We start from the raw sequence: 13,004 nt of genomic DNA, 5'->3' as shown, positions 1-13,004 counted from the left end.
ATGGAAAATAAATTGGTGCATCGTATAATACTTTCCCGTATCGAAAGAGTTGTTACAAAAACAAATCTGAAAATAAAAAATGGGGTTACCGACATCTTCCCGTGAATTCCAAAGGTTTGATACGATTTATATATGAATATTAAAGAGCATTTTATAGTTTTTAAAGAAAATATGGAACACTAATCCCATCAAAACTTTTATTACTTCATTCGTTATTCGTACGTTCAAAATATTCTGCCAATTAATTGAAGTAGGAAGGCATTTCTTTATCTGAGGCACTTTGATTATTTAGAGCTAGGTAATATAAATATTCATTTTATCGATATCTGTGGGGAAATTGTACTGAAGATTTCTCGATTATTTCCTGAAGGAAATGACGTAGCTATTGTGTGAGTTGCTGTTAATGAGACGAGTGGCGGAAACTCAAGTCGTATTGATAGCGATGGACTGATCAATTGACCCAGCCGGTAACTTCGCTTTGACGGACTCGACATTTGAAAAAAGAAAATGTTTTTAATGTTAAAGAATAGTTTTTTAATAAGAAGTTAATCTATATTAAAGTAATTCTGTCTGTCTGTCAGTCGCTCTTTCAAGACCAAACCAATTTGATGAAATTTGGTGTGAAGCAAATTTTTGGCTACTGTTGTTGCCATTGTTGTTGTTATTGTTGTAAGACATGACAATCAACACCCTAAAACGTGAACGAAGCCGCGGGCGACAAATACTAAGAATTTAAATCTTATATGAGTATGACAGGACTAAGTTAACTTACGACATAAAGTAATGATCTATGGATTATGTAGTAGTACAACGATAAATACTTATACAGGCAATCATGTGTATTTGCACTTTTAAACAATATTTTTGAGGAAAAATTCCAGTATTGTTTTTATGGTTTATTTTTAATCTGTGTATAAAATTTGAACGCAGAATACAATTAGTCACTCGGTCGTTGATCGAGTGGTCCATATCGCGAATATTGCGTTCAATCTCGTCTGTTTTGTTTTGCCTCTTCAAAATCGAACCCTCTGCTCAATATTCATTGGATTTGATGTTAACGAGATTTGAATTTTATACGTGATTTATATAGCTTAGTATTACGCTTTGTATCTGGTTTTCTTCTTTTGGAAGGGAAATATCCAAAAGCAAAGAAGTAATTTTGTATTTCTAATGCTTAAGTAATCAGCAAAACTGCCTGTATATTTTGGCCATTCTGGGCCTATTCCAGCAATTTGAATTGTGAATGGTTTGATTGATTTCCTTGAGATATTTTTTTGTGATCGAAAAACCCTAGGCTAGGATTATAAAAAGCATTGCCTAAGATGAAACTATTGCTGTTATAAAAGAGTGGGACAATTTATCAATGTGACTCTGTTTTGACAGATCGTTTATTTTTTCTTCTTTTTGAAGAGTCCAACAACTTTAGTCTTACTAAATATATTGCGTGAACGTTTCGTCTTGTTTAAAACAATAGAAAAGCGGCAAATTGTGCGTAATTGTAGTTTGTAGTTACAAATTATTAATTGAATGCAAATTTTAGTGGAAAGTGATTGAGCTGCGTGTGGAAGTCTATTTACACCAATATGCAGCAGTAACGGGTATAAGCGCGCCAAGGTTATGGAGTATTTGTAAACAATTCAGTTTAACACTCCTTGTGGGCGTTGAATTTATCAATCTATGCCGGCTCGCGACTTCATTGTCTCGTAAAAGAGATTTTTGAAGTCCACTTTATAAAGACGAATTCAGTTTTGGTATATCAAAATCATATTTGATCGATATGGAAGTATTGAACTCAATTTTGACATGATTAACTGAGCCGATTTAATTGAAACTAAGTAGGTTATGATTAAGAATAAAATTCGGACGTTTGGAAAATGGTATTTTGTTTTTAAATTCGGTCTCGTTTTTTTTTAATCTTTTCAAATTTTGTCGCTTTAATTTTTTTTAATATAGTCGAAAGTTCTGCTTTGCGTATTATATTTGTTTTTAAGTATACGGAACACAATTAAACGAACTCAGTTAACGTGACGCGACAGCATTGCAATGAGCCATAAAACAATAATAATTTCATTACAGGTAACATTTTCCCAAAAAAAAAGTCTTATAATCATTAGTGGGTTTAGATGTTATAGAAAAGAAGTCTCCTTCCAGATTAAACTGAATCTAGGTGATTAATTTAAAAAAAAACCTAGAAAGCTACAACCGCTCATTTTTTATTTGTTTTAATACATAGAATAAATGAGAGCTCTCATTTTACTGTAAAAAAAAGATATAAACAAAAGTGTCACAAATGTATGAAATATTCAAAAAACATATTACATTACACCAATGATGTTCTAGTAAATGTTTATTAGAATATCATTGCATTACACGAACAGAATTTTAATACGGCGGAAGTTATTTAAACCAAGTATAGTGTCTGCGACATCGTGATCCTAGTCAACAATCTTTAGACTCATATTAATAATAATGTGTAGTAGTCCCCGCACTCTCTACAATATTAAATCGATTTTAAATTTATATACTGTTAAAACATTTCGCACGAGTAATTGATTAACTTTTTAAAAACAAAACGGTCCATTTCGAGTTTTCAAGAGTATACTAGCTGTGCGTAAATTTAATAAAAAAATATTGTTGTACCTCCTCATTATATCTGCTACCGCTCAGTGAAATTCTCATTAAAATCAGTCCAGCCGTTCCTGAGATTTGTCGAAACAAACAGACGTACAGGCAAAACACATTATTTTGGTATATGTAATATGTATACCTACATAGATACATACATATGCATTTAGTAAAAAGAAGTTTTTTAAATATTACAAACAGACACTCCAATTTTATTATACATATGTATAGGTAGTGAAGTGACCGTCCCACAACGATTCCAGCCCTCAGCTAAATACGTCTCAAGGTTATTACTATTGTTGTTTATTGGTCAATTGTTATCGATTGCTTGTTACTATTGCGTCGATATTCTTAGACTCGTTTTATTATATAAAGGGACTTCGAAACTACAAAATGGTGATCAATTTAATTTGTATGAAAGAGTTTTCAATTTATAAACTTATACGGAATGATTACAAACAAATAATTCAAACATTTTTGACGTCCTCCATGGTCGAGTGGTTGTGTACACCACTCTGAGGTCCCGGGTTCGATTCCCGGCCGAGTCGATGTAGATTACCATTAGTTTCCTATGTTGTCTTATGTCTGGGTGTTTGTGGTACAGTCGTTACTTCTGATTTCCATAACACAAGTGCTTCAGCTACTTACATTGGGATCAGAGTAATGTATGTGATGTTGTCTCATATTTATTTAAAAAAAAAAATTGAACCAATAATATACGCTATTTTTACCAACGAATAAGAGCACGATTTTTTTATTGTATAGGTTGGCGGACGAGCATATGGGCCACCTGATGGTAAGTGGTCACCATCACCCATAGACAATGACGATGTAAGAAATATTAACTATTCCTTACATCGTCAATGCGACACCAACCTTGGGAATTAAGATGTTATGACCCTTGTGCCTGTAGTTACACTGGCTGGTTGGCACGTAAGTAATAAAGGCACGTAGGTAATAGATTCTTATTCCACACTGCCATTTATTGTCAGTTATATGCGATGACTTCAGTGTAGTTTTACATTAGTACGTTATTATCTTCTTTCAACGGGTAAATATGACGAAAACCGTACATTTTATATATAGACCCATTACGACCGTTGTCATAAAACTATGCGTTCGATATATGTATATTTATTGTTTATTCCATTATCACACTTAAGGTTCAGTAATAAGATTTGTAATTGCGTAACCGTCACAGCTACACGTTACGAATGTGTTTTAAAACTAAATTCGTACGACTACGATTGGCTATGTGTCAAAATGCAACAATCATAACAAGCAAATGGAACGCGTTTATGTTTGTAAATATTGAGATGACAGCAACACTATAACTAATAGAGATGTGTCTAGCTCAAGGTTAATTACACTGGTCAACAAAATTTTGCAACAAGAAAGCTTGCTAATGTTAAATTCCTTACCTGCCCTATAGTTTTCGTGTTATAACTACCCACAAAATTGAAAATGAACCGTTTTTGTTTTATTTTCACATTCAGAGAATTCGTTTATTTGAAGTAGCGTAGTGTTTTGTTCTTTTTTTCGAGTTAAGTTAATCTTAAATAATGTCAAGAAAGTGTAAAAATTATCCGTAACAAGAGACATATCGATAAGAGTTTGAAATTAATTAGTGGTATTTCACCATCACAAATCTTAATTCTCTTACATCTCTCAATACTAATCCGCACAGACGCTTCTCATAGATTTGGCGTTCTGTCAAATAAAGTATCAAAGACATTCAAAATTCCTATAGACAATTACTACTTTTTAACTAGTTACACATATTCCTAACAGGTGAGGTCACCTAACCAGGTTCTTGATCTCTCTTGATGTATATATTTAGGTCTTGTTACTTTTAATAACAAAACATACTATTGTAGTCTTCCGTTAATAAATCCAGCTAGCGTAATTATAGGCGCATAACATCGTATAAACAATACTTGGCAGCGTTTTATTAATATAATGAATGGTTTATATTAATATACTATATTTTTAAGTATAAAATTTTGAGCAAATTAAAACTACAAATGTTTTGTGAGTCTTTACGATTCAATACTGTGATTATTTTATTATTTTTTATTTTATTTTATGTGATGGTTTTGTTAAATTTTAATTAAAATCAATTTAATTCTTCTGATAATATAACAGACGAAGGATATCTGCGTTAAATGAAATTACGTAAATAAAAAAAAAATATTTACGTAATATTCAATCAGGCATCAAGTTATAATCATGTGGTACTTATTGGTTGTTTATGTAAGCCAATTCGTCAGTCAGTTTTCTAATCCTTATTCTTATCAAGAAGTTATCGCCATACAAGAAGCTAACAATAACCTTATCACGGTTCCGTACCCAAGGGGTAAATGAGGACCCTATTAGAAGACTTTTAGAAGATCTTATGAACCGTGATAGTTAAACAGTTGAACTATTCACAAACGGTGTATGTATTGCTGTTATAAAAAAATACTAATAAACAGAATAAAACAAATATTTAAGGGAGCTCCCATACAACAGACATGACTTTTTGCATTTTTTATAAATAGTGGTACGGAACCCTTCGTGTACGAGTCCGTTTCTATATATTAGTACAATTTGTTCTGTACATATTTAGCCCATTCCAGTGAATGTAGGACAACGGATAAATAAATCTTAAATTTAGTTTCTTTGATGCGATTAGCTTTAAGCTACATATATTGTGCGGTACTGAGAGCTTATGATTAATTTTTCACTTTAATTTTACTTCTAATAAAATTCCAACAACAATTATTTCAATCAACGTTCAAAAACGCATTTTTTCGCGCCCAACTATACTAAAAAAAACAACAAAAGAAATTGTGTAAGATAGAGCCGCATTATGCAGTACACACAGTACAGTGACACTCGTTCATTAAATTATTTTTAATCTAAATATCGTCGTACAATATAGGTTATTTCATTTTTTTCAATAAATAATAGTCGTAAAATTGTAAACTTTATTTTTAGGCAAAATTAAACGATAATATTACTATTATAATCAATTGTCAAAAATGCAGTTGTTATTAACAAACGTTTATTGCTAATTGGCTAATATTGTACTAATGATTATTATAAAAAAGGGGCATCTCAGATCCCAAGAATGGCTGCGCTGTGTTGGTGTAATCGGCTTATACTTACAGTGTTTTCGGGCGAACGTGACAACTTACACATAACTGTACGTTAACTATCACTGAATATAATAATATCACTGAATTGTTTTCTCATTTGTTCCAGAAATACGTTGTCAGTACAGATCGCAGTGGTGATATTCATGTACACGTTCAGGTAAGTGTATTTATCTGTAATTATTCTTTACGTTTTTACTGTTTTTTTTTTTTTTTTTTTTTTTTTAAATAATGAATTAGAAATAACTATGAAAGTGTTGCAATTTATATCATCTGAAAAATTATTCCCTGGATTAACATGATTTCGTGTGTTATATATTTATTGTTGTTAAAACTTTAATGATCAAATGATATTACTTTGTACACTATCTTATCTTTCAGTATGTTCAATTTAATCCTCAGTATTATTATAAAGGTGTAACACAGCAAAATAAACCCACTTTTTTAAATATCGAATATATTGAAAAACGCTTTTATGATATTCTCAATGTCTATCACATTTGCGTTGATTGCCTTTCGTCTGTTCTTTATGAAACTAAACCCAATCTCTACACCTACTAAACAAATCTTCCTTTTGTGTAACACTGGCCTTATACTAAACGATGCGAGAAAAAATATCCTTGACGTTTCATTTATCGCGTAAATGTGGCGAGAAAATTGGCAATAACGCCGACGCCATTATCCTGCATTCAAATTGACGAAGGGACATATTAGCCCTAATGTTTTCAAGATATCTACATTGTCAGTATAGTATTACTGGTAGGTGAAGATTTTAAATTAAAATAGTTTTTACTACTACTGAAATACTTTAGTTGGACGTTCGATTTCTGCAATCTTGACTAAGAATATTTTATTATATAAGACTTTTTGTATACTATGATGAATTTAAGGCTTTATTCACATTAGATTGAAACGTTCTATCATTGTACCAATAGTTATGTAAATAGTGATAATATTGATGAAGTCTTTTAATGGGACAAAAAGTTTTAAGCAGTGATACAACATGATTTGTAATCGGTTGAACTTATAGATCTATTCACTTACGAAGGCGCGCCCCTCCTAATTAATTAATTTATCGGCATTCGGCTTGCATTAGTATGAGTGACACTCGTTCTTACAAGATGTCTTAGTGTGCGCGAGACCTATAAGAGAAAACAGCAAAGAAATATACGTCTTCGTGATTGTATAGACCGATACTCAATATGTTATAATGAGAAAAATATTGGTCTATTGATTGATTTAATTTTTATAACGTTGATTAATTATAAGAAAATTCCAAATTTGTTTATGCTGCGTACCAGGGAAACATTCCAAAATATGGACAGGTAATTTTTATAGTTTTTATGTAAATATTATTATAATATTATATTTACTATGTACAGTATACAATATGGTTTTTATTATTATATGTACGATGTGTCCCTTCGCTAGAATCGTCAACAACTTATTCATTTGTTTGATTTTAACATTGTATTGCAACGACAACACACACACACATGCACGCACGCACGATTTTAAGAAAAAAAAATCTAGAAAATTTACATCTTATATACATATGCGATTGCTATACGATGAATTGCAGAGTAATTAGAGGAATTATGCTCAATTTATTTATTAAGACCCTGGACTATTATAGCAGTAAGATATTTATAGGCTGGACTATTATTTAGTTTACATTTTAACGACAAGCAAAACGACTTTTTAATCCTGGTTTATATATATAGTTATAGTATATATGACATAGTTTACCAAATGTCTCTATTAAATAGTTTTTGCGAATACAGATACAATGAAATTTTCAAAATCATATTTGAAATTATATATTATTTATTACCATAAACTCAAATTATTAACTTTGGTATTAAGTGCTTTTACAACACGTACCGACTTATATTTCTATAAATGTCTTAAGAATTTAGTAATTATTTATTAAATCTAGCAAGAAAAGGGGTAGGAAGAGGACGTCGACATTTTTTAAATTTTGTTGTTGTTATTCCAGGGTGATTTGAGTCAGCAGGACAAAAGATGCGTCTTCCTAACCGTTCACGATCTCGGCACCAATCGTAAGTCAGAAAGTTTTCATGTCACACTTATAAGGTTCCTCATATAACAAGTTCGTAACCTTGCTAATAGTTTCGGTAGTTATATTGAATTACGAGTAGTCGGAATTTGTAATGTTTTAAGGTATATTATGTTTGATATTAGGATAAAATGAATTTTAAGATTTATATGTCTTGATCTTGATCTATGTGATGTAATTTTACAAACTTAATTTCATCATTTTCAAAACTCTGATGTACTTTAAAATTAACATTAATCAACGACGATATTATAATAAATTTGAGCCTGACGATCGTTTAAATATATTTATAATTCATATTGCTTGGCGGTGAATGGAGGCATCCTTTGTGTATGGTGAATTACATCTTCATATTCCAAACCTTTTACTTAACATGTGTAATAAACTAACTAAATGGATAATGGTAAATTTGATTTTAATTGCAGACACTTCCATGGTGGACTTCATAAACCACCCGGCTATGGCTGAGATCAAGGAGAGGTCCTGCTTTATACACGTTGATGTTCCGGGCCATGAAGAGAACTCTCCTGATCTACCTGAATCGTAAGTTTATTGAGTAGCACTCATTTTTTAATATTCACTGGTTAACATTTTTCAATTTATTTTATGTGACAAAAGAGGCCAATTGCGAGTCAGTCGTCTACTAAGGCAATACGTCCCTTGTGACTATGTCATTAGACCGCCAGATAGTTGAAAGCTTATAATAAGGGGTTATATGGTTTGCTTTCCTCACATATGTTTTAAATGCGTACTGTATCGAATTTGGAAGATTAACTTTAAAACAAACTAGCCTACTTTATTACCTTAGTGTGGATAACAAAAAATAAGTTGAATGAATGTAATACAAAGTTGTATATGACAGGAAGAGAAGAAGAGAAAAAGAGAGAAAAATCACTCGTAGAGGCATAATGCTTTGTCCTTATGTCCGATGATTTTTGCCATTTCACACAAACACTGTAAGCCCTGTAAAAGAAGTTTCTTTTTTGATTCCAAACACATACATGTCTATTCCAACTGAGACATATTAAACAGCAAATAAATATTACTATAATTTAAACTTTAATGAATTCTATTTAACAAATATTTACTCGTTGTATATGAACATAAATTATTACAGTATTACTCATTATTATTAATAATTTCAGCTACCCGTTCCCATCGCTGCAAACTCTTGGCGAAGACATGATTACGGTGTTGGACTTCTTGCACGTGAAGTATGCCGTGGGGCTTGGGGAAGGCGCTGGTGCGAATATCCTCGCTCGTTGTGGATTGGCCCATCCGCGTCGCCTCCTCGGTCTGATTCTTGTCAACTGCACGGGCTCTACTTCATCAGTAGCCGATGCGTTCCGTACGAGGTTCTCACGCTGGAGAGGAACTAATTTCTCCCAGTCGGAGGAAGATTTTCTCATCTATCACAAGTTCGGACACGTGAGTTTTACGAACGAGATCCTTGATTATAACTATCAGGTAATGTTTCTTTGTTTTGCAACTAACATCACTAAAAACTAATGCGAAATTTGGACAACGGTATTTTTCAATTTAAAATATTTCCATTTTTTTTTGGATAGATTTTTAAACAAATATAAATGGAGCCTAAGGAGTTTTATCATTATATTATCATTTATATTATCATTGTCATTTTAGAAAAAAATAAGAAAATATAAATATAATTCTTAGAAACGTGGTCATCAAATACAGTTGTCCAAAGTTATATCGATTGAACCGTCAACCAGGTAAGGAATTTGTTTTTCTTGTGTTTTCTTTTAAAATAGTTGATTGTTTTTTAATTTCTGTTTTGTGTGTGTTATTGCTTTTTGTGTGTGTAACTAACTAAGTAGTTATAGATTATATTTGTAATTGTCATTATAAAACATTTTCCTTATCAGTCTTCTATTTGTTTTCTTAGAATTTCAACTTGCACTTTCTTTAATAAATACAATTAGCAGTAAAAACTGACTGCCCGTGAATATTTCAAACTTGTTGCACTACACTCTCCCAATTTCATTAAGGTTCGTAGATATACATATGGCAGATTTTCATTCCATCCGTTTTCTTACGATATTGTCGTCGTCGTATGAAGTCAGTGAGTTTTCACGAAAATTTACTGGAAGCTGATCACATTTGATACCGTCCATTAAGATTTCCTATTTCATTATTTTCTATTAAAAGAACAAATTACAATCTCCTGTCTCATGACTATATTATTACGAATTTAAATCTATTAAAAATTACAACTAATCGCTGCTTTCTATATCATACAATACCTACTTTTCATTGGTGGTATGATATCTTCAATAGTTGTTAACAATATAATATTTTCATAATTACTGACGATTTCTAAAAATTGCTTTGCTATTACTCTACTTTAAGCTTTCTATACAGTAACCATATTTACTATTCTAAGAAAATAAATAATTGTACTAACAAGCACTAACATTATATGTATACATATCTTTATAACTTGTACGAAGGAAAATGCATCTGCTTAAATATATTTACTAAAAACATATAATTATTGCTGTTTTTGTGCCTAATTGTTTGATAAATTGTTTCCTTCGTATAAATGTTACTAAATTCCATCTTATCTATATATATCTGTGTATTTTTTTTGCTTAATTCGTTATTTCCGTTTATTGTATATATGACGTTATCTTTTTTTAAAGGACCTTATTTCTTGAAAATTAAAAATAAAACATTTTTTTTTAATTGTAGTCCGTCGTCTTAATTTTACGGTCTGTCTTATGTATTCGGAGTTGGCGAGTTTTAGTTACGAAACATTAATTATATTTTGAATGTGAATAAAAAATGTTGTAAACAAAAAGAATATTTCCATCCTGTCCAATTCGCCTGTTCTCCTTATCTTGTTTTTAAACACGGCAGTGTATCAGATCATCAGATCATGTATCAGATCGTACCGCCATGTATTTTGATGTTTTTGCAAACTGAAATAAACTAGTCTAATGAGACTAAACAATAATGATTGAGCCATAGTATATGTTATGAATGGAACCTAATTATGATATTTTATTTGAACAGCAAATCACGAGTGATTCTACGGAGTCTGCGGAGCGTGAGCGAGAACGCATGCTTTCGGAGTACCGCTCGCGTCTCCGCGGGAATTTGAACACGCACAACATCAAGCAGTACGTGCGTGCTTTCATCAAGTAAGTAAACGGTCACCACATCATCATTGATCATAGTTTAAATAAATACCTATCTACACTACCTCGCACAACCACTCTGCGGAACCAGCTTTCGCCGGCGGTTTTTCTGAACTGATACGACTTGAGAACCTTCAACAAGAGCGTACTCCTTCCTTAAAAGCCGGTAACACACCTGTATTGCCGCCGGTGTTGCATATGTCCATGGGCGGTGGTAATCACTTTCCATCAGATGAGCCTCCTGCCCGTTTGCCCCTTATAACATAAAAAAAATATAGAAATTATGGTTGTTTGATAGTGATAGTTTGAAAGAAATCATTATTTTGTTCTTTAGTAGTGTAGTTTCTTTTTGCGCCGCCGCGTGATACGTTTTGATCTTTAATCTTTAATGGCTCCGTGATTACCATTATTAATTAAATGAATTGTGTATATAAATTTAAATTCGTATTTGCGATGCTATTTAAACCTTATCTATTTTGTATTTGAAGGCAACAAATTCAGGAAATAACGGAGAATTGTAGGACTTGGCTGCCATAGAGTTGAGAAATGAAAAAAAATACCTAAGATCAAAATATTACATGTAACAAAATTGTAGAATGAATGTAACATTTTATAAATCCATTATAGAAATAAAATTGAAACTTAATTTTGTTTTAAGTAATCAGAATAAAATATAATGAAAATAAATTATTGAATAATGTTTTTATAAATAACTAGCGATCCGCCAAGTACTCCAGTGGATAAGATTCAATGCTATGTAAGCCATTATTCTTGTAAAAAGTAAAGGATAAAAAATAGTTATTTTATTCCTGAGATAGAATTATACTATTGTAGGCTTTTCTCGACCTTTATAAGGCGTATAATACCGTCGTACATTATTTTGATGTACTCGTATGCCATAGGGCTCAGCAAGTGTTTGCAATGTAAAAGCAAATAATGTGATTGTTTTAGAAAACTCTGTAATTATCAGTGTGTCTCTACAATATACGGTATGTATTAAACAAATATTTAAATTTTATTCCTATGTAAAAGTAATTGTTATATAATACAATTACTTACTATGTACCTAATGATAGTTATTTGCAAACTATATTGTAAAAGGCTATTAGTTCGCAAAACAATTAGAAATATTTAAATCGTTGTGCAATTAGCAAGTCAATAAATGTATATACATAAATACAAACATGTTTATATAATTTTCTTATGCATTCATTTGTTTTTGCTTTATTTCGGTACATAATAATTCGTATAAAATTTTCACGATTATCGAAAGGGAAAGCAATACAAAATGGTTCAGTTACATAAATATTTCTTGTAAAGGTTAATTTGCTATAAAAATACAATTTTAATACAATCGTGATATCGCATTTACAATATACAATTAAGTTTTATCGTTTTATTTTTTTATTTTTAATAAGAATATTCACTCGTTAAAATTTGTTCCATTTATTCTATATGACAAAACAGGCCAAGTGCGAGTTAATTTCCTACTAAGGTAATACGTACGTAATATTACATTTTTTTTCTTATTTTTTTCTTTTAAAGGGGGTAATATAACAGATACACGAGCCTAAGCGAAGTGTATCAGCTTTTGTAGAGTTAAGCATATGATGACAAGAATTATTTATGTATGAGACGCCAAATGTTGAGAATAACTGCTTTCTGAATGAGTGTGATGGTGGATGCGGGCATTAGCAGGGCGTTTAGGCCAGTCGAGAGGGCTTTTGGGACAACTCCCGTTGTAGATATAACAAGGGGCAATATTTTTACGTTATCTACTTGACCTTGCCTTTTGGTCTCGGTAGCTAGTTCTATCTATTTTGAAATATCTTCAGAATGTGTCTTAAGGAGTATACTACTGATTTGATTATTAGACAGTCAGATAGACGTGGAAGGCTTATTATAAGGGGTTATATATTGCTTCCCTCACATTTATGTTTTAAACGCGTACTGAAACTAATTTTTAAGAATAACTTTATCGCATTCCTGAATAGAGTTCAC

At 31.4% G+C, this 13,004-nt stretch overlaps 1 protein-coding gene across 7 annotated transcripts in view; it reads left to right on the top strand.

The window, feature by feature from the left end:
- The window catches only part of LOC124530467 (uncharacterized protein ZK1073.1), a 42,968-nt gene that overhangs the window by 23,286 nt on the left and 6,678 nt on the right, over window positions 1–13,004 (top strand). For 6 of the 7 annotated variants that reach the window (XM_047104645.1, XM_047104640.1, XM_047104642.1 and 3 more), the window contains 5 exons: window positions 5,872–5,922; window positions 7,762–7,825; window positions 8,268–8,385; window positions 8,988–9,309; window positions 10,879–11,006. In XM_047104645.1, the coding sequence (XP_046960601.1) occupies window positions 5,872–5,922; window positions 7,762–7,825; window positions 8,268–8,385; window positions 8,988–9,309; window positions 10,879–11,006 (683 nt within the window). The remainder of the gene's footprint in view (window positions 1–5,871; window positions 5,923–7,761; window positions 7,826–8,267; window positions 8,386–8,987; window positions 9,310–10,878; window positions 11,007–13,004) is intronic. The other variant, XM_047104641.1, reaches the window with a different exon arrangement.

The sequence above is a fragment of the Vanessa cardui genome, chromosome 6 (assembly GCF_905220365.1).
Source record: "Vanessa cardui chromosome 6, ilVanCard2.1, whole genome shotgun sequence".
In the NCBI taxonomy this organism is placed as follows: domain Eukaryota; kingdom Metazoa; phylum Arthropoda; class Insecta; order Lepidoptera; family Nymphalidae; genus Vanessa; species Vanessa cardui.
The sequence above is the reverse complement of the archived record's forward strand: the minus strand, read 5'-3'. Positions and strand labels throughout refer to the sequence as shown.